Source organism: Acomys russatus, chromosome 8, assembly GCF_903995435.1.
Source record: "Acomys russatus chromosome 8, mAcoRus1.1, whole genome shotgun sequence".
In the NCBI taxonomy this organism is placed as follows: domain Eukaryota; kingdom Metazoa; phylum Chordata; class Mammalia; order Rodentia; family Muridae; genus Acomys; species Acomys russatus.
Genome location: NC_067144.1, coordinates 6552488 through 6579113, shown reverse-complemented (window position 1 = coordinate 6579113; position 26626 = coordinate 6552488). Strand labels below are relative to the sequence as shown.

General features: G+C 46.7%; 1 protein-coding gene across 1 annotated transcript in view; it reads right to left on the bottom strand.

Annotated features, from left to right (window-relative positions):
- Vps8 (VPS8 subunit of CORVET complex) overlaps positions 1–26626 on the bottom strand; it is a 187881-nt gene that overhangs the window by 8598 nt on the left and 152657 nt on the right. Inside the window, exon 44 of the mRNA XM_051150738.1 lies at positions 16931–16984. Coding sequence (XP_051006695.1) covers positions 16931–16984 — 54 coding nt within the window. The remainder of the gene's footprint in view (positions 1–16930; positions 16985–26626) is intronic.

The following is a 26626-nucleotide window of genomic DNA, read 5'->3' as shown; positions in this document are numbered from 1 at the left end:
TATGCACTCAAAAATGTGTTCAGCAAACATTTGCTAAAACCCCCATCATGACTTATTTTGAGCTGTCAGTTCTACAACTGGACTTCGGAAAGGTTCCTATGGTTTTTGTCCTTGTGTGCTAGTCAAACCATCAATTTTATTTTATTTAATCAAGTTTGGGGAAAGTGTTATTTTTAAATACCAGGGGGAAAAAGTTACCAAACAAAGCCTGTGCCACCACTACAGAGGCCTGGGACTAAAGTCTGTGCTTCGAGCCCATGTGCTGAAGTGAAAACTGGCTTAAACAACCACTAACCTCGCATCTTTGGGGAGTCACCCGCTCTCTCTAAGTGGATGGGTTGTTTTGACTTTTGGTAACACAGGGAAACTGATCAGAGCTCCCAATAGGAAATGGCTAAGAGGCTGGAAGGAAAGCCATGCCCAGGACTCCAAGAGCTCTCTCCTGGCCACAGAAGACAGAATGGCCTTCAGGCCCGGCATACAAAGTCTTCCTCATGCGACCTCATCCTAATATGACCAGAGACCCAGAAAGAAAGGGGGCGCTGAAGCACACTGCAGCGGCCACAGTGATGAGGCCAGGGAACGAGACGGGGGTGCTCCATGGGAAAGCGTGGACCAGGAGAGAATGAAAATGGAGGCCACACAAGGGCAGCCTGCTCGCTAGCACTGAGCTCAGCCTGGGCTGCCCAGAGGGGTGGGGAAGGTGAGCAGCAGCATTTTCACTCCTTCCACATTCAACAGCTTTCCATAATAAACCCTCTGCGATGCAGAGGGACATGGAACAGGGCTTCTGACAGCATACTCGGCTCCACCTGGAATCTAGCTGAGTTCTCTGGAGATACTTAGCTTTCCTCAGGCTGTTTTTATGACTGTGAACGTCTATGTTGCAAAGTTATTGTGAAACTTACACATCATATGGATCTGTTGCCCATTTAATGCTTAGTAAATGGTAAATGGTGACCGAGTGTCTTCTGCTGTGAGTGCCTGGTGGAAGGACCAGTGGGCTGGGGTCAGGACGCCTGTGCTCTCATCTGCTCACCAGCTTCCTGCATAACACAGTGGGCCCAAGCTCCAATCTGCTTCAGAGTATTGCCACAATGGACCACATCCCAGCATCCAAAGGATGGGGCCCAATGAGACAACGTGTATTTAGGGCAAGAGAGCTTCAAGGAGCACAGTGGTGTTTACTGAAGCCGATCATGGCTTTTAGTGAGAATCAAAGGCAAACCAGGGCAGCCAACTAGAGGCCACAAAACAGCCCCGAAGGGAAAGAAGATTGTGAGTAGAGATGCTGCACAGAGAATATGACTTGCCAAATCAGTGTCGTGCACAAAGGAGAAGTGAGAGCAACAAGAATTCCACCAGAAAACCTCTAGGAATGGAGCAGCACGTCAGCAAAGGCAGGACACACACCCGTTCTACATGCCAATAATAAGCAGTCTAAGGAACAGATCACGGACGCACTTCCAGTCACAACAACCTCAGAGCTAAAATATCTGTGAATGAACATAACCGAAGAGGTAAAAAAATATCTACAGGGAAAACTTTAAAACCTCTGAAGGAAGAGACTGAGAAGACATCGGAAGATGGAAAGACACTCCCCGTCCCAACCCATGCTCATTGATTGGTAGAATTGATCATCCATCCACAGTGCAGAGTCAGTGCAGCCCCAACTAGAATCCCTACAGCACTCTTCATAGAAATACAAAACAAAAACAAAACAAGATTCTAAAAGTCTCCTACAACATAAAGGTGCAGGAAAAGACTTTCTAAACAGGACCCCATTTGCTGAGGAATTAAGGTTAACAGTTGGCAAATGGGACTCCATAAAACTAAAATACTTCTGTCACGGCACAGGAAGCAATCAAGTGGAGAGGATGGCCACAGAGCATGAGAATCTTTGCCACCCATACATCTGAGAGAGCATTAACATCCAGGCTACAAAGAACTGAAAAATAGTCAGGAACCAAACCAAACAAACACCCCTGCCCCCCGCAAAACCAAACAAGTCAGGAATGTGCTATGAATCTGAACAGAAAGGTTTCAAAAGAAGAAATAAAAATGGCTGTGAAATACCCTCAAAAATATTCAGCGTGGGGCATGGGGCACATGCCTTAACCTGTGGGTTAGGGGCCAGCCTGATCTCTATATAGGGAGTTCCAGGCTGGTTAGGGCTACATAATGAGACCCTGCCTGTGTCCCGACGATGCCTCCCTGCAAATGTTTAGCATCCTTAGCCATCAGGCAAATCCAAATAAAGACCCGTGTCCTGCCTGTCACCTTTGTAGAGGTCCTTCAACACGCTCTGTGGTTCCTTTCTGCTTTGCTGGCCTCTGTGGTTATTTTATAATATATACTCAAATCTAAAGATTCAGAGCTAGGATCCATATATGAGAGCGAGCACATGCCATTTGTATTCACTCAGTGCAATATTTTCCAGTTCCATACATTTACCTACAGATCTCTTTTTTCTTTATAGCTGACTATTCTGTAGAATAGATGTAGCACGTTTCCGTTATCTCAGCTGAAGGGACCTTTAGGTTGTTTCCATTTCCTGCCTCTTGTGAGTACAGTGGGAATGAACACGTCAGAGCAAGCATCTGTGGAGTCAGATGTTGAGCCTTTTGTATGCTGGGTCGTATCTACTTTTGCATTTTTTAAAAAAAGAATTCACCACACTGACTTCCTCAGTGGCTACAGCAGTTTGTACCATGAGCAGCAGCAGATGAAGGTGTCTCTCCACATCCTCACCAACACATGCTGTCACTTGTTTTATTGATTGGCTAACCATCCTGACTGTCCAATTGGCCTCCTTAAGGAGGGAGTTCTTGCCTGGTACTAAAAACTTAGCCAGCTACCCACAGCTGGAGAGGTCACAGGCCCTACAGAAGAACCTCCTGCTGCCATTTTCCTAAATCTGTATAACTTCTAACTGTATTGTTCAATGCCTAAGGCTCAGGGAAAATTAGCGAAGACGGTGTGGAAAGACTGTGGAGCCAAAGACTCAGCATGCCAGCTGCAAGGCAGTGTCTACTAGACATCTTGCAAAGGCTCCCCGCCCCCCCACTCCCGCCCTTCCCCGACTCCCCCCCTGCTCCCCCCAACCCCCCGTGAAATCCCAACAGTAAGGCTGCCTAAACAAGACCTGGTTAATGACAACACCAGTTGGCATGCCAATGTGTAAGGGGACAGCTCTACAAGACTGCACTATAGATAAAAAGTTACAGGCAACCAATGGCTGCTGAGAAAGGAAGAATCAGTTTTCTCCAGGGACAAGTCCCTTGACAGGTTATAGAACGTGTGACCCCCTAAACACATGGGCATACAATGACACTAAATGGCTTCTTTAATAGGTTGTATGCGTGTGTGTGTGTGCGTGTATACAGAGATTAAAGAAGAGGTCATAAATTTGAGAGGGAGTGGGACGCAGACGGAGTTAGAGGGGCGAGGGAATGGTGGAAGAAATGTAAATACTCACATGTGAAATTCTCAAAAAAAGAAATTACAATTTAAATTACAAAGAAATTGGGAACAAAAAAGCCTGGGCAGTGTGGCAAGTCCTTCTTCATGTGGCCGAACCTTTTAGAGGAAGAAACAGTGCAGCCCTGGAAATGACCTTGCAAAGCTCAGCATTAAAGTAAATCCAGTCGAAAATGAGGTTTTGGTGATCTGTGAGAGCCCTGGGGAGAGGCACGTGGGGTGAGCACAGCGTGTCAGCATGCTGCAAAGCTGGGTGACTCACAGATGCGGTGTGAGTGAGAGCTGTAATTACATTCCCCAAAGACAACCAGCCAGGGCATTCTGGATCCACAGCCCTGCCAGCCACATACCCAGCCTCACTGCAGAAGCCACCCTGAGGGCCAGGCCCCCAGAAGAGCCGTGAGTGTGGGGGCCTTCGTGGAGCCCTGGTGGGCACAGAAGGCTGCGTCCTACTTGTCCATTTCGTGCTCACAATCCACATGCTAAGACTGCACCTCCTAATCTGTCTTCCCACCTAACATTTCTTGGAGAGCCTTGGGTGCCTGGTATACTGAACCAACAGAGCTGTGTCCATAATTTGTTGGGAGTATGGACACAACACAGACTGTATTTCTGTTTTTCTCCTGCCCGTCCTCATCTTCACTGTAATCTGCTGCAGTCCTCAGTCAGGCTTTTGCTACCATCTGAGCTGTTTAAAGCTGGAGGCCCTAACCATTTAAAGCTCTTTATTAAAATAAAACCTTGTCCTCAGAGAAAGGAGCAAACTGCGGCTCCTGCTCTGCAAACAGCAAGTGCCCTTCCTGCTGACCTGACCCTTCAGGCCCTCTTCTGTCCTGGAGACTCAGCTAATGATGAGTTAGATAATGAAATAGCAGCTTGCTGTTAAGCTGCCCGAGAGAGGGATGGGCTGAAGGTTTCCGAGATGCAATCCAGGCTCTAGGGTGATGACCTTTCATAGTGGAATGAGCAAACGCTGGCAATGCTGGCTGAAGCTTCTGTGACGTGTGACGAGGACAGCTAATACCAGCCATGGTGCAGGGTATTCTATGCACCCTCTCATCAGTCCCCACTGAACCCCAAGAGGGACTTCTGCTGCTGTCACTTTAGAGTCAAGAAAGCTAAGGTCCTGGGGTTTACGGATGCCACGGGTCACTCTGGAAGTGGACTGCAGCTCTGAGCGGCGACCATCCAGATCCAGGGTTTGATTTTGCCTGTCATGGTCTCAGTGTCAGTCTGAAAGAAGCCTGACAAAAAAGTCACTTACAAGGAACACACATGCAGCATCAAGAGCAGAAAGGGGCTGGACTGGCTCAGTCACACAGGTGGTCTCTGATCTCTAGGGAGTCTGCTCTGGACCATCAGAGCTCATCCTATCGGGCCCTTCACAGGAGGACTCGAGAGAAAGCTGGCTGGGAGGAAAGGAGCCTCACGTAAAGACAGCTGTGTGTGCACACTGGCGCTAATGATGCCTCCTGCAGCCAGGGAGCGGCTCTGAACCTGGCTCTGACACTACACATTAGTGACACTAATTAGTTGCACTGCCGCCCTCGATAGTCATCACCTCATCTATAAAGCAGGAGGAATGTCTGCACAGCTGCTTCCCAAGCTGCACTGGGGCGAAGGAAAGGGAGGGAAAGGGCACAGCCGTCCTGTTGCCCAGAACTCACAGGGCTCTTGGTCCTGTCAGATCCTTCCATGTTTAAGCATACAGTGGCAGCCCAAGGAGGAAATAGCTACTGTCTGTACATGGCAGGACGCTGAGGATCGGACATGCTACTGTTTATACACAACAGAGTGTGCCACTAAAACACAACTGTGGCAGACATAAGGTGACATGAAGTTACAAGGTGCTATGGGTTTCCCACCAGCAAATTTGTCCAATTTCCTGGGGTGTGGATTCTGCCCCTGCCCAGTATCTTCCATGTCACCAAGAGGCCAGTATTATTAAATGCTGTTGATTATAAAAAGAAGCCCCGGCGTTTCTGTGTGAAATGCTGTATGGAAGCCTGGTACTAAGGTGGATTCTCTTAGTCTTTCTCCTCCTCTCAGCCTGCCACCCCCACGCCCAGGCAGAGTCTCTTACTGCAGCCAGCTTCAGGGAACCACCTGCTTCTGCCTCCCCGGAGCTGGGCCCGCAGACCTGCTCTGCTACTCAGCTTGCAAGTGTTTCTCATCTGTTCTGCCTAACCATTTTGTGCTCTCTCTTGCATACACTGAATGTCTCTGAATTAGTGTAATGCCTCTGAAACCCGTATGTCACCCATGCACATGCTTGGCTACTCTTTGCCTAGCCTGCCGTGAAAGGCAACACCTGGGGAATGAACGCTCACAATCCTGTCACACCAGAGTGGATTTCTAAAGCTGTTTTTGACAATCTCAGAGCATACTTGGAGGGTTTAGACATGGAATGTAGCACTTTGGTCACATTCATTAACGCCTGCCTGTCATCCTGGCATTAGGGAGGGCTGGCCACAACTGCTTTCTGGGTGTGGGGTGTCACCTTGCCACCATTCTGAAGGCAGTACTCAGTCACCACTACCAGTTATCATCAGTCAGCGCAACAGAAATGAAAAAGGCCCTAGTGGCAGGGGGACTCATGGGGCTAGGACCCCAGGGCACTGGCCTAAGCAGATGAGGTGTTTTGCCATGAGGTATATACAGCCTTTCCATAACCACTTTCTGTTTCTGTCAGAAAGGGCCATGTCTGAAAAAGATTTGTTTCTCTTTTTCTTTTTTCTTTTCTTTCTTTTCTTTTATTTTTCAGAAACAGGGTTTCTCTGTGTATTCTTGGCTGTCCTGGACTCGGTTTGTAGACCAGGCTGGCCTCGAACTCACAGCGATCTGCCTGCCTCTGCCTCCCGAGTGCTGGGATTAAAGGCGTGCTCCCACCATGCCCGGCAAGATTTGTGTCTATGGGAAGTAGAGTTACAGAGAAGGCACCTTAGAGGACGGCGTTGTTCTACTTGTCAAAAGCCTTCTTTTTTCATCGTTGGCCAAATGTTTGGTCTTGCTAAAGAAATGACTCAAAACAGAGACGACTTAATTTTCATATGCCTAATTAAAGCCTGCTGTCCTCTCATCACTTAGCTGATTGTTTCTACTTAGGAAAAAGTCAGCCAGTTATCCTGATGGGCTGTTGAGGGCAGCGGCTGGGACAGGACCTGAGTCCTGGAATACATTCAGCTCTAATATTCCTGCCCATCAGAACCAAACAAACCCCAAAACAAGAGCTACAGAGAAGGAACTGGAATAATGGGTTTAGACCTAAAAATTAGTGTGTTGGTTTGAGTAAGAACGGGCTGCACAGGCTCATATATTGGATGCTCAGTCGTGAGGGAGCAGCACTACTTGAGAAGGGTAGGGGGTGTGGCCTTGTTGGAGGAAGAGTGTTATTGGGGCTTTGAGGTTTCAAAAGCCCATGGCAGGCCCAGGCTCTTCCTGTCAGCACATCAGGATGTAGCTCTCAACTACTCCAGCACCACGCCCACCATGCCTGCCACGCTGACCACCCTGCTCCCTACTTTGCTGGCAGTGGACTGAGAGTGAGGCTGTAAGTGAGCTTTCAATTAAATGTTTCTCTAATAAGAGCCGCCATGGTCAGGGTGTCTCTTCACAGCAACAGAAAAGGGATGAAGACAATTAGCAAAACCAAGTTAACAATCCAATTACAAGGCTGTGGCACAGTGATTCTCAACAGGAATTTGCTGTCTGAAAGAGACAGACGTGACTGAATTCTCTCTGCGGGACTTGGTTGTTGGCATGAGGGAAAGAAGTGAGTGCCCATCCACAAACAAACAAACAAACACATGTAAAGAAGTAAAATTAATTTAAAAAGGAACCAGGCGATCAGTGCCAGCAGTGGGTAGAATTGAAGAGCAGGGAGTGGAGTTGAGCTCTAGAAATCAATACAGGACTTACTACTCCAGTCACTAGTGCTGGCTGGACTCCAGAGGTGTGGCAGAAAATGCTGCTTGGGACTCTGAAAGGCATCTGGTAACTCCAGATGTTGCACAGTGCCGGAAGATAAGGAGATACTAATGAACCAGACTGAAAAGAGTGCGGACTAACACTCGGTAATGGAGGAGAAGCCCAGCCCGAGGCACATGTAGGATCTGGGATATTGTAAATCTATTCCCCAAACAGCTGAGAACAAAATCTCAAAAATAAATAAATAAATAAATAAATAAATAAATAAATAAAATAACAGCAACTGACAGGCAAATTCAAAAGCCCCAAAATGAAGACAACAAAATGTAGACGCTCAATAACACTGCTGTCAGTGTACGGCGTACAGTCCACAATTCCTAGACAGGAGGAGCAGAAAATGTGACTCACAGCCTAGAACACAGCAACTGTAACACTCAGATATTCTGGAACTAGCACACAAAGAACTGGAAATTATTTTACAGCAGGGCAGTTGTGGCACACGCCTTTAATCCCAGCACTTGGGAGGCAGAGGAAGGCAAATCTTTGAGTTCAAGGCCAGCCTGGTCTACAGAGGGAGTGCCAGAACAGTCAGGGCTACACAGAGAAACCCTGTCTTGGAAAAAAAACTTAAAAAAAAAATTTTTTTAAACTACCTAAAAATTTAAATTGTGTGTTTGTGTTTGTGTGTGTGTGTGTGTGAGAGAGAGAGAGAGAGAGAGAGAGGTCAGAAGACAACAGAGGCATCCGTTCTTTCCTTTCATGACACAGGTCCAGCGCTGAACTCCAATGGTCAGGCTTGAGAACAAAGAGGACAGAGAGGGAGGGCAGGGAGAGGCATGAGAGTCAGTCAAAGGGAGAATGGATGAAGAACGGGAGACCCATGACTTTGTAAGCTTTTTATTTTAAAGGGGCTAGCAAGATGTGCAGTGAGCTGCAGCATTTGCCCCAAGCCCACTGAGCCATCTCTCCAGACCAAAGGTTTTAAAGTATCTATTTTAAAAATATATTTGAAGACTTAAAAGAAAAGATGGAATTAATAAAATACACTGTAAAAAATACCACCAAATAAATGAAAACCATAAAAACAGAATTAACATGGGGGAGCTACTGAGGAGCTGTAAGATCAGAAGGTGACATGGCCTGATAAGAGCTTATTCCTAAAGTGGTGGCGCACGCCTTTAACCCCAGCATTTGGAGGAGGCAGAGGTAGGCGGATCACTGTGAGTTCTAGGGTAGCCTGGTTTACAAAGTGACAGGACAGCCAAGGCTACTCAGAGAAACCCTGTCTTGAAAAACCAAAAAGTAAAAATAAAATAAAATAAAATAAATAAAATAAAAAATTGCTTCCTCTAAACTCGCCCAAGTGTGCCGAGACATCTGGGCACACGGGCGTGTGAGAGCACATCAGAAGGCCAGGCCCAACAAAGTATGAAACACAGCATGCCAACAAAGGGCATCCTTGCCTGGACTGTTAGGCCCAAAGCAGACCCTGGCCATGCCCTGAAGGAGAGCTTGGGCTCAGCTCGGCTGGAATCTGACCAGGCAAGCAGGACTGCTATGGGATAACTGCATCTTACACTCACCATTCCTCACCAACCTTGCAAAGTGGGTTTCTGCCTTTTCTCCCTCACCTGCCCCTACAGGTAACTACCTCCAACAGTGGCACCTAGTTCCCCATCACCTAAACCAAACCTGTGACAGACCACAGTCCCCACGCTGGTGCCCTGACTTTCCTTCTGCCCGTCACCCCTTCTGTTCCCTATTCCAACTCATAGGCTGTCCTGGCTTACAGGCTCCCTCCCAGCACAAGATGTGTCTTTAAAAACTGGCAAAGCTCTCCCACCTATTGCTAGTCTCTCCACTCCCCTCCCCTCGAGATAGCCATGGCTGTTTAAATTTCCCCCAATACACCTTTCTTTGTACCCACAGCAGCCTAGTGTGATGGTTGACTATACCCTGCTTATGGGCCACGCATCTAACACTGATAGTGATGGACGCCCTAACCTGGCATTTGACCACCCAGTGTGTGAGGCAAGGAATCAGACCAACAAGGCAGAGAACTCCCAGCTACCCCTTGGGCCTCAGAATAGGCCTGCTCCCACTGCCCTCTCTGCAATCCTGCAGCAGCAGCTTTCCAGCTGAGTTAGCCGATAAGCCCAGAGTGACTCTTTGGACCTGCCTTAGCTCTCCATCTCTATTCCAGCAAAGCCTCTTGGCATCTTTAATTGTTTCGCAGCCGTTCTGCAAGGTACACATATGTACAATTAGGTGATGCCGAATATGTGACCTGACGGTTAATATTAATAACTGAGATGGAAATAAAAAGAAATTTGTGCTTACCAACAGCCAGCTAGAAAGAGAAGTCAAGACTGCTCAGCAAATGAAATGGAACCAATGTAACTTGTGAACTTCATGTCATTTGATAAATTCTGACGCTGCGAAAGACACAGACGTGTCTGTCTATGTTTTGGAGGTGGTGAGGTACAGAATTAACAGTGGAGGAAAATAAGCTTTGATAAATTACTCTAACCCATCACTAAAACATAATAAAATAATAATAAACCCCGGGGGCAGATGGACAAGCACGCTGTTCTCGAATGTTCAGTTTCCATTAAAAACCGCAAGGTGAGCAGACACAGGAAAGCGTCAACCAGAGAAACGGGCAAAGTGCACACTAGAGGAGCCGGACACCAGATTTCTCATAAGGCTTCGGAACAGTCACCGTGTATGTGCTCACAAGGTGAAGGCAGCATGAGTTAAGAAAAGAAGAAAAGAAAGGGAGGTGGGACGGCTGCTACGGCCAATGGAGAATCCCAATAAAGCAATAAGAAGACATACGACGCTAAATGGAAGGAACCGCTGGAGTCAATGCTAGACTGAAGTAAAGAAATGCTATCTAAAGAAAACTTGAACTGGCAAAAGAGTTGATGAACAGAGAGATCAGCAGAAAACTGTGAGTGTATGAAACCTGGCACTGGACAGACATTCAGTGTCTGGTTAAAGCACTTGCTGCTCTTCCAAAGGACCTGCTTTTGGTTCCAGCACCACACAGGTAGGTGGTTCCATCACTCCAGCTCGCAGTGATCAGATACCCTCTTCTGGCCTCTATGGATACCTACATGCACACACACACACATAACTGTTCTCTGTGCCCCACATTGATACAATTAAAAAAATAAAATCTTACTTTAAAAGATTACAGAAGATGAAAAGCACAGAAAGAAGAGTAGAAAGAAGGCTTGGAGAGGCGCATGGTTCCACCAGCAGCAACACAGCCAGTGAGTCTGACAGCAGGGGGTGAAAACAGAAGAAAAGTATTTGAACATTTATACTTTGAAACTTCCAAGTTCATTAAAAGTAGCAATATTTGCACCCAGCTCATGGAACTCTAAGTAGGATATGAATGAATGATAAAACAGTAACAAGGCGGAAACCACTAGTCATTTCTATGGGACAAATGGGAAGAACCCTAAGAGCAACAGCAGCAACAATGTGGCCAGAAGTCAGTGAAAGAGTATTCAAAACCTAAAAAAAAAAAAAAAAAGAAGAAGCCTGGTAGCTGAGAATCCATATTAAGCAAAGCTGTCTTCTGAAAGTGGATGTGAAACAAGGGCTTCACTAGAGAAACAAAAGCCTTGGGAGGCGTGTGGAGGTGGCTCGGCGGCTAAAGTGCTGCGCACAAGGCTGGCCACCTGAGTCGGTCCCTGGAACCCATAATGGAAGGAGAGCACAACTCCTGCAGTTGTCCTCTGGCCCCCATGTGGCACTGAGGCACACCCACACCTACCTCTCTCTCACATGATTCCAGCTATTTCAAATGCACATGGGTAAATGAGGGGAACCAGAAAAGGTACCTGTGTGACCGTAAACTACTATATAAATGCCTGTTTAAAAAGTACCTATATATTATGCACATGATGCAAATAGGACCTGCAACAAATCAGACTTATACAACTGGAACTAAGTAGCTTAAATCAGAAACAGGACTAGAAAAACGGAGATACGCACAGTAAACCAAAGAGCACCACAAACCATCCTCCCTGGAAAAAAACTTTAAAACTAAAACAAAACAAAAAGACCTAAACAAAGCGAGAAACCAATAGAGGTGTAATTAAAGAGTATATACAGGGGACAGCTAAGACGGCAGGGAGAATCAGCACCTGGGGACCAAGAGTTCGGATAGAAGGGGATCAAAACAAAAAGCTATTAACAGAAAGCATAAACAAGACAGGTGTCATTATCACCAGAAAAGCCATCTGGTACTCCTCCCCCCATCACATACACACACACACACACCACATGCACACATGCACGCACACGTGCACACACACCACTCTGCTCCCACTGAATCAGCTCCATCAGGAGCACCGAGAACTCTAAGCACAGGAGCAGCTCCTGACGCTGAAAGCCAAGCATTTTGGAGAGCTGACTGTTGGGTGAAAGATGCAAGATACTGACAACACGACATTCCAGAAAAGGCAAAACTATGGAAACAGCAAAGAGATCAGTAGTTGCCAACTGTTTGGGGGTGGACACACTGTAAAGAGGGGATGCAGAAAGATTTGGGGCTCAGTGAAACTCCCGGGGACAATCCTCAGTGGATTACACATTTGTCAGAACCCACAGAGCGCAGAGCTTCAAGCCCGAAGTAAACCACAAGCCTTGTAATATACCAAACGCACCTCTCATCCCCTGTAGTGACCACTGTAGGACATTCCCGCAAGCTCACATCACCTACACTGGCACCTCCTCCACCTCTGGAACCTACTGACAATGCCCATCCTTCCATCTAGCTCAGTGTGCTCCAGAGGTCTGAAATCAACTAGACTTCTTCACGTTGGCATAACAATCCTGGGTGAAGTCTTCCCCTGAGCCTACGCTAAAGCAAGGAGCACATCACACCCTTTGCTTCTCCTAACTTTGGTGAAATCAACTGCTCATTCTTAGGGCTGGCCAGTTTTCCTAATTTTACAGAAACGGTAGCTTGCTTTCAATTTTTTTTCTTGTAAACAACATCAAAAGAGATAAAATCCAAAAAATAAATCATGAACAGGTTTTATTGTCTATATTCCTGACATGAACAGGAGGACAAGAAACTGGGGTCTCTCAATACCTCTCATCACCACAACACCCAGGAGGAAAAAAAATCAGCTACCAATTCCTCCAACAGGCTCGGCTCTTCGGGAAACAGAGAAGCAAAGTCTTAGAGACCAAGAACTACCTGGCACCTCACCAGCTGCCACTGTCCTCAGCCCTAGCCTAGCTTCTAGGTAGGTTATTCTGAGATGTGGATGGTCCAGGGGCACCATTAGTCCAAGGGGTCTTCTGTCGAAGCAGAGCAGCTGACCCTCAGCCTCCTGCAAACACTTGGGCAGGACAGCCAGCTTTTTAAGGACATGCCTTTTCTGGGGGCTGTGCATCTAACAGGAATGAATCCATAGCGGGTGGTCCAGTGAAACGCGCAGTGAAAGACGTACCATAGTGCACTGGTCCCGGGGGCTTTACCTAATTCTCTAAGATCCTATGGTCCACTGTGACTGCTGTGGAAATTTGGATCTCTTCTAAAGACTCCCTGTGGAACAACTACTGTGTGGGCTTACAGGCCACATGGCCCGGTTCTGACCATTCATAAGCAAATCCTGAGCTGGTCCCAGGGACGCGTGTGGACCTCCCAACTCTGTTACTGCAGCTATCCGTGGGAGCTAGTGAAGCAGAAACTTTACACACACAAAGTCTATTACATACGCAATACATGTTATACATAAACTCCTGAGAAGATATAGGTGGTGCCATGTGCTGTACACTGACTGCAGGCAGAGTAGAACTCTGACCTTCTGGACAGTGACTGCTGTGTAAGGTGTGCACCCCAGGAAGTCAGCAGAGCCCTCAAGAGAGCACTGCTGCACTGCCCCTTCATAGACAGCTCATGCCCGTGGGATCTCCTTCAGAGAGGGCTCATGCCCGTGGGATCTCCTTCACAGACGGCTCATGCCCGTGGGATCTCCTTCACAGACGGCTCATGCCCGTGGGATCTCCTTCACAGACGGCTCATGCCCCTGGGATCTCCTTCACAGACGGCTCATGCCCGTGAGATCTCCTTCACAGACGGCTCATGCCCGTGGGATCTCCTTCACAGACGGCTCATGCCTGTGGGATCTCCTTACAGACGGCTCATGCCCGTGGGATCTCCTTCACAGACGGCTCATGCCTGTGGGATCTCCTTCACAGACGTCTCATGCCCGTGGGATCTCCTTCACAGACGGCTCATGCCTGTGGGATCTCCTTCACAGACGGCTCATGCCCGTGGGATCTCCTTCACAGACGGCTCATGCCTGTGGGATCTCCTTCACAGACGGCTCATGCCCGTGGGATCTCCTTCACAGACGGCTCATGCCTGTGGGATCTCCTTACAGACGGCTCATGCCCGTGGGATCTCCTTCACAGACGGCTCATGCCTGTGGGATCTCCTTCACAGACGGCTCATGCCTGTGGGATCTCCTTCATAGACGGCTCATGCCCGTGGGATCTCCTTCATAGACGGCTCATGCCTGTGGGATCTCCTTCACAGACGGCTCATGCCTGTGGGATCTCCTTCATAGACGGCTCATTTATTTGACCACAATTTTGTCAACCATCACATGACTGGTGTAAGAACAACATGAGTAAGGTGACTTCTGCCCTCAGGAGGTGCACACTCTAATGAGTCAAGACCTGGAGTAAAGAGGCAATGTCAGGTTCGGGTGGGGTGAGCTCCACGGACAAATAACTGAGGCTTACGAGGACACTGAGGAGTTTTCAGGGGTGGGGAGGGAAAGATGACACGGACTGAATTTATTTCACCCTTTTTAACTTCACTTGTGCAGCCTTAGCTTGGGGTACTTTTCTACCTGGGCAACCGCGCTGTCCTTTTAGTAGGCCTTGCTGCCTTTCACCAGACTGTGGGTGGAAACTCCTCCTCAGCATGGGAGCGGCTGTCGGAGACCGGGCTCTGTGTGGTCTGGATCCCCACATCTCCCCCCAGAGGCTTTCCTGAGCTTTGTGTTTAAGGCACATATGACCTCTTCCATTCTCTGCACTGAGCACTGCTTGCTTGGGTCTTCCTGGGACACAGCTCTCCTCCTTTGGGAAGCCTCCCCTGCCTATCCTGGGATGGGCGCCTACATTGCACATATAATGCAGTAAAGAGGCGCTGGTACATCTAAGCTTGAAGTCAGGGGTGGTGACTTGCTCTCATTAAGAGCTTACATTTCCGGAGTGGCCAGTTAGCATGAAGTCCCTGTGGCAACTTCCAAAAGTCCCTCAGCTTTTTTATATACTGACCAATACTGAAGATTCTAGAAACGAACTAAAAACAAAATCAAAGTCCTTAATTGGTAAAATGAATGGCTTGTTACCCAGTATGCTGAATGCTGGAGATAGACTCTCACTGATAAAGTAAAAGCTGTTTAAGATGTGCAGGTGAGGAAGAATTCTTGAGAAGTTGTGCCCGCTCTTGCACAGGGAAAGAACAGGTGTACACTTGACCACCTAAGAATGACACCAAAAGCCGGGCGGTAGGTAGTGGCTCATGCCTTTAGTCCCAGCACTCGGGAGGCAGGGGCAGGAGGATCACTGTGAGTTACAGGCTAGCCTGGTCTACAAAGTGAGTCTAGGACAGCAAAAGGCTACACAGAGGAACCCTGTCTCAGAAAACTATAAAGCAAAAGACCAAACCAAAACAAAAAACAAATAAAGAATAACACCAAGGGCCATGTGTATCCAGCCACACCTTGAGAAGTTTCTTTTTCCCTGGCTGGTCAGGAACTCACTACATAGACCTGCACAGACCACTAGACTCGAACTCAGCCATCCGCCTGCCTCTGCCTCCAGAGTGCTGGGATTGAAGGCGTGCGCCACCACGCCCAGCTTCTGCATTGTACTTTTACTCACAGAGAACCTAAGATTGTACCAGACTGCTCGGCCATTTGAAAACAAGGTCCCTTCTTGGTGCTGGCAGAGCATCCTGGACACTTTACCTGGCATCATCAAGCTGTCCAGTAACAGTGAGGTCACCTGTCTAGTGCTGAGATTCTTGAGGACAAAGCCTGCATTTTCATCTCCAGTCCAATGCTCAGCTCTGTATCGAGCATAAAGAAATGCCTGACAAACGAGCAACAATAAGAACCAACATGACCAACTGAAAAGGCACACGGGAGTCGCAAGGCCCATGCTAAATGGCAGCGCTCACCACAGCCTAAGTATGCACAATGTCCCCCTGTACACTTCATGTTTATTAAATGAGACTAACAAGACAGGCTCTATTATGCCCGGCTGATGACTGGACCCAAAGGCTTATGAAGGTCATCGCAGCTGTGCTCGGAGTTGCTGTGGACGTTTGGGAAGGGGCCTAACAGGGGATGCCCAAGTCCGTAGGAACTGTGAGGATCTGGTTTCATCCTCGCTTTGCTTTCTGGCTCACGGTGTGACCAGCTGTTCCAAATGTGCTCCTGTCATGGCGCATCACTTTCTCTTAAGGTCCACACCCTCGAAGCTGCCAGGACATGAGCTCACACCCACACGCTGGATGAATCTCCTCGTCTGTACGTAACCACACACCTTCACTGCAGTGGTGTGAAGCCGACTAAGTGCTCGCATGGCAGCGAGGTGAGAACCCACCGTCCACACCTCGGGCTTGCCTGCTATGCTGCTTTGACAGAGCACAGATACCCTGTAGAGCACCTTTCAGCACTTTTCAGACATTGTGTCTTGTTTCTATCCTTTTCCCATTTGAAAATGTCAGGGTTTGCAGGCTGAGAAAAAGGACTGGTGTGTGTCACGCTGCTTTGAAGCCGAAACCCGCTGTTAGTAAACAGAGCAGCCAGTTGTCATTTTTATTCAACGACTACCTTGCTGACATCAATGCTAGCTAAAATTTAAAAAGGAGGCGGCAGGGGAAAACCAAAATAAAACACCAAAAAGCAGCACCCCAACTATCAGCAGAAGAAAAGTGGTAACAGAAGGCAGCGGGAAGCCAGGCTACTTACAACCTGCAGTGAGGCAGAGAGTGGGGCTGTCAAAGACTCAGCCCATCAGGGCCTCAGGGTTCACAGGCAGGAATGCTGGCACGGAAGACAGGCCTGGTCCTGCATCTACTGACAGCCCTTTATGTGGCCCGTGCTGAAAAGCAGCACCTCAGTATCCCTAGACAGCTTATTTTGGGCTCAGCTATCTGGAGGGAAAACATGTCACTGACAAAACTAGACAGCCTTCCCTCGGAACACATTTCATCTGCTACTGTCCTCGGACACAAGGACGGACACCAACCCTGGTGGACTGATGCTAACTCCACAAGGCTTACAGTTCTTGGTTGCCAGGAAACTGATTGCTGGGCCTGCTGGAGAAGAGGCAAGGAATCCTAGCAACGTATCAAAGCATCCAATCAGAAAAGGCCTGGGAACATTAGGGTAAGTAAACACCACTGCTATTTAGACAGGACTGACAGGAGGAGTACACAGAAGGAGGGAGGGCTTTGGACAAGACTCACCTTCCTGGCAGGAAGATCCCCTTTGGACTGATGATATGATGGAGACATTTTTACCTGGGAAAAAAGGGAAACATTTCAGTAACTTTTTAGATATAGTTAAACTTTATTTGAGCCACATTCCAAAATTTTCAACTAAATGGGTATAGCTGAGCTTAAAACAACAACAGCAACAAAGCAAAAAACCAAAACAACCCACTCCCTGTCCCACCCCGAAAATCCAAGCTTCTTTCAGGGGAACAGTGAATAGAATTTTATGGAAAAAATTTCTGGAGATCAAAAAGTCAATAATGAGGCAACATAAAAATATAAGGTGTGTGTTCATGTGATTAGATGTATATATGTCTGGAGGCCAAAGGTCACGCAGTGTCTTCAGGCACATCTCTACTCACTCACTGCCTGGAGCTCACTGCCTGGCGGGCTAGGCTGGGGTGGGTTCCATGGACCCACCCCAGGGCTGAGATTACAGGTGGGTGAACAGGCACCTGGCTTTCTATGTGGGTGCTGGGGCTGAGCTGTCGCCCTTCCCTCCAAGTTGGTTTTAATCAAGCGGTGAGAAACTACATTGCTATGGAGCTGCTTAGAACAGTGGCCAATAGGAGCCCAAGCAACGCTCGGCACAGCAGGGGCCACAGTGTGGGTGAATCAGACAAAAGGTACCTATGGCTTACAGCTCTATCTAACTAAAATCCTAGAAAATGCAAAGCAATCTGGTGTGACAGAGATCTAGTGAGGTTCTGCCAGTGGCTGGAATAAGTTCTTGGTGTTGCTGGGTGGAGGCAGGAGCATGACCTTTAGTGTGGTGATAGACTCACTTCATTTGTATATTCCTCAAGCTGACACACAGTTTCTACAGTTTATATCAATTGTCACATAAAAACACTTAGGTTGTTTGCAGAATACAGCTGAATCCCTGGTTTAAAGAAACTTATAGCCAAGAAAGGCTTAAGACCAAGAATCTGCATTTCAAATTTGAGAAACTAAAGAAGATTAAGAGAAAAACCCAAACTAAGTAGAAGAAAGGAAACAATAAGAAGCAGAGACACCAAAACAATACAGGCCAGTGCTGCTGGCTGCTCTTGGCTCCCACTAGAACACGCTGATAAGACCCACAGGCACTGCTCACGGGGCATGGGGCCTGCCTTCACGGTACCAGCAGATGCTATGTAGGCCGCTGGGGTTGGGGGAGTCAGTAGCAGCCTTACCAGTTGTGAACCCTGTGAGCTACAATAATGACAGATGTGGGTGTGTGGATGGTATGGGGGTAACCAATCCGTTATTAATTAGAGTCAAGGCCTGTTTTGCAGAAGGAAAGCCATGTTTGGTACTTTAAGTCTGACTAAGAAGCCACAGTCTGGGAGCCCACAGGACCTGGGGAAGAACCCTTACTGTTACTTTTCTGGGTGGACACTCCATCAAACTTCCCTCTAAACTCCTATCCCCTTACCCACACTTTAGTGCAGCTCTTGGGCCGAGTCTCAGAAGTTTCTTTGTGCAGTGAGTGGCAGTTGGCACAGAAACTCAGCAAAGCCAATGGGATAGCTATACCACCACCCACAATGCTCAAGGACCATTACAGAAGAGGAGGCAGAAAAATAATAACAGTTGGAGGAGGCCATGGAGAACCAGAGCAAAACTGTGTCTTCTGGACCCAGCAGGACTACTGCATCCACGAACTGACAGCTGTGGCTGCCTGTGCACGGCCAGTCTAGTCAGCATGCCAACAAGCACTGGACAGAGGCTCACGAGGACCCACCCCCTAACTGAGAAACTGCCAACAGCCGAGAGCTTCTGGAGGAGGCAGCATCAGTTCTCTTTAAAGATGTGGCCTCTGGTACGTTAACCACATTGCAGTGGATGGTCCCACAGGCAGGAGTATATGGGCAGGACACACTGGACTCGGAGGGTTATTAAAAAAAGAAGAGATAGCTGGGCATGGTGGCGCACGCCTTTAATCCCAGCACTCGGGAGGCAGAGGCAGGCGGATCACTGTGAGTTCGAGGCCAGCCTGATCTACACAGTGAGTCCAGAACAGCCAAGGCTACACAGAGAAACCCTGCCTCAAAAAAAGAAGAAGAGAAAAATGTGGAAGAGGCTAGAGAGGAGGGGATAGAGAGGAGGGGGTGGCAAGGATTAGGGGTGGGGGTTTAATATGATCAAAACACATCATATGCATATGTGAATTTCTCAAAGAATAAAAATATCACATTAAACATGAACAAGAGCCAGCACAGAGCAGCATTGGCTGGAAATCAAGTCTGGAGACACAGCAGGCTGTGAGCAAATGAAGGCTGCAGTTTGTGAGTTAAGTTAGGGTCAATCAGGAAACCAATTCAAGTTGTAGCCAAAATGAGCTAGAAATGGTCAAATGGCATAAAGAAAGAAGATACAAAACAGAAATACGAAATAAGACATGACAAAGAACCAAATTAAATGCGTAAGTTATCAGATGACTGTGACTACAATGCCTCCTACAAGAGCGTGGCGACCAGCTTGCGCTGCAATTTAATACTTGAAGCTAGAGTCTCCAGGCAACCACACACGCACACACATGCACACGCGCACACACACACACACACACACGCACGCCCATGCACACGCATTTTATATTATAACTTCTGAGGTGTGTATGCGTGAAATTGTGATTCAAAATCTCATGCTGGAGGCTGGAAGTCATAACCTAATTTCCCCAGCACACGGAACGAGATTACTGCATCTAAGCAACTCCATGTGTTCCAGGAAGCATGAGCGTCCTTGAGGATTTTGAAAGCTGAGTGCATTTTCCAGAGCTCGCATTAAGAACCAGTCAGCGTCCTGAAAAGCCAGCAAGTACCTATACAGACAAGTCCTCTGTCTGTGGAGTGCTTAGGAATTTTGTGTGTGTGTGTGTGTGTGTGTGTGTGTGTGTGTGTGTAGATTTCAAAGTGAGCAGTTCTACTTTACGGGACATAAGGGGATGTAGCTACTGTTATGCCTTGATACTTACATATTTGTGCTGTTTGGTGTTTTGGTCCACATAACACAAACTGAGACATATCTGGGAAGGGGCAGTCTCACAGGAGAGAAGCGCCTCCCTGAGACTGGCCTGTAGGCAAGCCTGTCAATCATTTGCTATGAGGGGGCCCAGACCACTGTGGGTGATGCCCACCCTGGGCAGAGGTCCTGGGTTGTAGAAGAAGGCAGGATGAGCATGCCACAAGGAGCCAGTAAGCAGCATCCCTCCATGTCTCGTTCCTGCCCTGACCTCCCTCAGTGCTGGACGGTGACCCGTGAAAGGAAACAACCCCGTTCCTCCCCAAATCGCTTTTGGTTGTGGTGTTTTACAACAGCAACGAAAACGTCACTAAGACAACATCTTACTACTTACATGCAGATGATTAAAAGAAGAGGAAACATGTAACATATTGTGAGATTTTATGTGCTAAGTACCAAAGTAGACTCACCACGGGCCCGATGCTGTTTAATCTGCCCTATCTCTTCTAGTGTGGCTTCTGTTATACATTTCAGAGATAAGAAAACTAAGTAAAGTGTTTGAGGAAGACGGCGTGCTTTGAAGTGCTCTCCAAACAGATTCAAGCTGCCTGTCCCTAGGATTTAGGCTTTTAACTGCTATATTATCTAATACCTTGGCAGAGAGAAAAAAACGGAAGATGCATATATGAAAATGAGCCTCTTAAAGCATCTTGTTAAGTTTCTACAAAAGAGCTGCTTTCTATTTTACCTCGCTGAGACCAGGAGCCTGTCACATACCTAAGATAACTTGTCCAAAGGTTTTGTTTGGTTTTTTAAAGATTTACTTATTTTTATACAGTATTCTGGATGCATGTACACCTGCATGCCACAAGAGGGCGCCAGATCTCATTATGGTCGGTTGTGAGCCACCATGTGGTTGCTGGGAACTGAACTCAGGACCTTAAGCTCTGAGCTGTCTCTCCAGCCCTGTCCTAAGGTGCTGAATTACATGAGAGATGAGTTTTTTTCAATTACCTTTTGTGGAGACCCAAAATCCAATACAGGTTCATACATACTAAGAGAGTGCTTAGCAGTTACAGCCCTGCTGGCTTCATTCAAACTGTAATACGTCCGCCTGTGATGATGATCTCTTTTCCAGCAGTGTCTGTGTGATGATTAAGATACACAGAGCAATTTGCTCTGTGCTTATCAATACTAAAAGGCCCACAGTGGGAGCACCCGATGGCAGGTAGATGTCAAAAAGGACAAAATTACAGTTCTGACAGTTCCTTCATGGTTTACAATGGAAACCCCTGCCTCTACAAATTTTTGTGGTTTCTTTATATTTCAGCAAGGAAAACTGGAATAAATACAATCAAACAATGAATACTGCCTTTTTCTTCCCTCATTTTCTCTGACAATTTCATACATGTATATAATGTTATTTGGCAACAAGATATTTACCCCTTTCTGGATTTGACATGCATAAAATCACTTCAAACCCTTAAAAGATAAAATATTCTTTAAGTTTGGACTGTTAAGTAGTCAAAGTATAATTAGTCTTTGCTGTTATATAGAAATATAATTATTTTTTAATAATATTGAATTTAATACAAAAGTCTGCCAACAATTACTTATAGATTCTTGTGGTACATTCTTTGAGAAAAGTAAATAAAATTTCCAAAAAGAAAATATCAACAAAATTGATAATAAATTAAATCTAAAGGACATATTTCTTCAAATATAGAACTTTTAAGTAGAGAAACAAGCACTATGAAACAGAAAACACAAACAGCTTGTAGCTATTAAAGAAACTAAATTTCTTATAGAACAAAATTTCACATCCAGTAGTGAATTCCAGCACATATTAGTGCCCCACCTGTGAAGTCAGAATATACAATATCGACTACAAACAAAACATAGTAATTACTGTAGGCTGGCTAGCTGATCCCAGGTTCTGCATCGAAATGATGGAGAAGCAGTCTAAGGAAGTGCACTGGGTCCACAGGCTCCACGTAGCTCCCCCAGGATCCCCCAGGCTGAGAAGGCTGCTGTGGAGTGGAGCACCATGAGGGTGCAGTCACTGCTGTCACACGACCGTGGAAGCAGGAGCGCCTTCTCACTTTCGTCATGTTTTTGGAACACGGTCCAGGAACAGAGTCGTGTGAGGAGAATGTGAGTGACTGTGCGAGCTCTCCATGAACACAAGACAGGAGTATAAAGACCTGGTTCCTTTAAACACGGAATCGGTCTTGTGCTCTGCCAGGCGCAGCTGAGAGGTGTGTTTATTTCAGAGCACTCGTTAGCATTTGCTGCGGTTATTCAACTAAATGTTTAAACTATCCTTTGTGCATCCATAGAAAGACATTTTTGGCACATGTGGCTTGTCTCTGATTGTACACAGCTTGAACTCATGGGAACTTTACTCAGGTGACTGTTCTTAACCCTCAGAGTACGTTTGTCCGAGGCGCTGAATAAAGCTGGCTGTGGCAAGAGCCTTTAGTCCGCCTCACTTATTGGCTCCACTTCCCCAGCTCCCATCATCTCTACAGCCGTGACATCACATGACTTTTATGAAGTTCGGAAAGCATGACACAGATTAAGGGTAAAAAATGCCAGCTGTGTCTAGACTGTCAGGTTCAAAAAGTCTACAAGAACTGGACTTGACAGTCGTTGGAGTGACGTAGTCCGGAAAGCACAGCAGATATATGGGGTAGCTTGCAAAAAGCAATCCATTTTTAACTTCTGCTATGTTCTTTTTGAAAAGGGAGAAATAGATTTTCAAAGGAAAGTAGATATTTAAGCTTAAAAAATGACCTCATGAAAGGACCTGCAGACGTTTTAAACCGAGTGCGGAACTAGATACAGTGGTGGATGACTCACCAGAGAAGCCTGCTCTCTTGAGATTAAGTCTGGGAGCCTCTGATGTGCAACACTGGAAGTTTAGCAGCCCCAGAGAGAGGCCTTACTTAAAAAAAAAAAAAAAGAAAGATTCCCCTGGAAATGCCCCAGGCAACGCGGCTGTGCATCCAGGTGCAGAGATAGCAGATCTGGGATATGATGACAGGCTGAGTGATGGCCTTAATAACGCTGAGCGAGCCGAACCTTTGTGAGCTCTGTTAACAAAACAATCCCTGACTCGGAAGCAAAACAGGAGTAGCATCACTTTCTTTGAAAAGCTTGGCTTTTCTGACTATATTAGAAGGAATATAAACGCACTGATGGGATGCTAGAACCCAGAACAGAAGCAGTCAAATCCCACAGCAGGGACCACTATGTGAACCTGCAGTCATGCTCCTGCGGTGTCCACACTGGACATTAAATATTAGTTGCCTACATCAATATTTTCTACAATGTGGCATTTTCCATTGCTACAAAGTTCATTTGTTGCAGAGAGGTACTATAACTAATTTAACCAACTGTGAGACACTAGGATATTTTGGTTCCTTTCAAATTTTTAAATATTAAAAATATTGTCATAAGCATCCAAGTATATAACCCCTGGCACTCAGTGTGACTACCTGTTAGATGTCTGCAGCCCCGTGCCCCGAGAGCACAGCATTTGGCAGGAATGAATGACAGATATTCTCCAAAACCTTTTCCCTAAACCCCACAAGCCCTGAAACCAAAAGGATTGCTAACCAAGTAATACAAAACGAAACACCATGGTTTGGTATCAAACCTCATCTTACAGCAGAGTCTGACCTGAGCCACAGCAAGTTATGAATAGCTTTGACCAATTTCACGTGACCCTTTGGTTAGGGGGCCCGCTGGCCTCATTCACACTGAGACTATGGTGCAACACACAAGCACGGCTCGTGTTCTCTCAGTAGCAGCTGCCCCTCGCGCGTCCTCCACTCCGTTGCTATGCAAGGCCATGCACTAACCATCCTGTTGGTGACTACATCTTCAGTTTAGATGCTGCCATTTTAGTCTCCAGATGCTGACGCTCTCTAACTTTCATAGCTGTAGTCAATATATTGGATCCTCCTGTAGTTTCTGAGCGTATGGAATAAACACTATGATAACTTTAAATGTCCCCATTACTTCTATCTCCTGCATCATTTCTGGGCTAAAAGCTGTTGATGGGTTCTGCCTCCTCCTTCTGCCATGTTTTCTTGGCTCTTTGCTCAGCAGCAAGTGGGGGCTCCGCTCGCTCAGTGCCTCTCTGCAGTTCTCAGTCCCAAGAGCAGGACCCCAGCTTATGTAACTTTAGTTGCTGCCAGCACATGAACCGTGCATTTAGCCTTTAACACACCAACTTTGGAAGACGCAGTCAAGCAATACCACTTACAGATATGAATACATACATGGTCTAGAAGATGCCTCGATAGAAAAGGCACTTTCCATGCAAGTGTAAAGGTGGGAGTTCAGATCCCAGCTGGGCAGGCATGGAGGTGTGACCATAACCTCAGGCATCAGGTAACAGAGATAGGTGTACAGGATCTGGCAGTGAGAATAGCTGGACTGGGGCTCCAGCTCAGCACATGATGTCGTCTCAGTAAAAAGCAGAAGATGAGGCAGACAACAGATAGGGCAGCAACCTGTGGCCTCCGCACACAGGTACACCACATCCACACACACAGACACACACACACAGACACACACACGTAAACACATACACACATGCATGCACACATACATGCAAACACACACACACACACATGCACACACAAACACATACACAACTGCAAACATGCACACATACACATGCAAGCACACACACGATTGCAAGCATATACACACATTCACACATGCATGCACAAAAAGAGTGTTTTCAATGTGTGCGGCTTAGTAAGCATTACTAGGAACCTGCTAGCTTAGTAAGCTAAAGCAAAGATGTATTGCTATTCAACTACACTTGTTTGAACATTGGTAAGATGAGTATTTTTACATTGTTGGGCAGTAGAATTTTTAAGTTCTTACTTTATATTTTCATCAAAAATTTAGTTATGGACAATGGCTGAAGATCCTTTCTGCATCAACGTTATTCTCAGATGTCTTGGACACACGTCTCTGCTGCCTGGTGGAAATGTCACACCAGTCGTTACAACAGATATGGAGAGGAGGCGAAGACAGGTAGGTAATAGATACAGATCCATCCCCAGCCCGGTCACTGAGCTGCATCAACCCCTTTGCTTCAAAACTATCAGTGCTTCCTAAACCAAATGTATTCATCACCATACCTTCCTCACCAGTTTGTACCCCCACCCCACACACACACCACGAGTGGGAAGATGGGGGAAAAAAATACACACACACACTATTCAGTCCAAATTACTCACCTTATAGCATTCTGTTCACCACTCACATCCACTGTGTACCTATGACCACTGAGAACTGAGCACTCCTGTTCTAAGCACCCTCTCGCCCTCTTGCTGGTTACCCACCCATTACAGGGACTGGAGACACAGCTGAGCTGGTAGAGTGCTTACCTAACACACAGGAAGCTCTGGCTTTGATCCTCAACATCATACAAAACCTGGCATGGTGACATCCACCTGTGGTCCTGGTGTTTGAAATGTAGGGGTGGGAAATGGAAGTTCCAGGCCCTTAGCTGCACAGCAAGTTCAAGGTCAGCCTGGGCCTAATGAGACCTTGTTGCAAACAACAAACCAAACCCATGCATGCTATTGTACCAAGAAAGACATTTGGCCCAAGGTAGGTACATATTAAATATTGGCTGGAGTAATGGATACTTAGCACTTTAGTATAACAAGATAACTGACAATGGTCACTCTGTTAGCTAAGTTTCACTTACGCTAGAATCACCAGTCATCTCCATGAGCTTCTGAGTCACATGAGCCCTCCTTTGCTTTGTGAGTTTCACTTGGAAGATACTCTTTTGAGAAATGTTGCTATTACCAAACACTGAGACCTCATTTTTAGTATGCGTATCTTGATTTTAGCCTTTTTATAGCAGAGAACTAATACTTCCTAAAGATGGACAAATGAAAACAAGCTTCTGATTTTACTAAAAAGCAAGTTGGTTTACAGTTCTACTGCATTGTGTGGATTCAGAATAAATGAGCAGTGTGCAGAGAACACACACCTCCCTTACTGAATAATTACCTGGAAGTTATACGTTCTGCCCACTAACACTGTTTGTGAATTCATCCTCTAAGACAAGACACATTTCATCACTGAGAACAGAGAAATGAGGCCAAGCCCAATACCAAGGAGAAGCTTGTGCACTCACCCCTAAAATGTGCACAGTCCTCTCTGTGTGCATGAACAGGAAGCTCTTGGTACTTAGACGCTGGGTCCCTACAGTAAGGGCTGATTTTGAACAATATGTTATAAAACTCTTAATGTCTAAATGTCTTAACTTTTTGAAGTTTTAAAAGAATGTTTCTGGAATGTGATAATCGGCTGCTAACTTATTATCTGTTCTGAAGAAAGTCAAACCCTGGCTGCAGACACACCTCTGTGTGTGTCCTGGCTCTGAACCCCCAGTCAACACAAGCTGTGCACACGGAGTGAGTGTCTCGTCCTAGCAACCCTCTGAGGAGATGGACAGCAGAGACAGGAGAATCCCTGCGAGGTCACAGAGGATAAAGCACAAGAGACAGTGTCCCAAGCAAAGGAGATGAGGGTCAATGCCCAGGTTGTCCTCTGCCTCCTGTGTGCACCAGGACAGGCAGGCACGCACACAGACATACACAGGTGGAGCACACATGCCACAGAGAAGAAAAACAAAACAGAAGAGGGCACCAGATCTCACTGTAGATGGTTGTGAGTCACCAT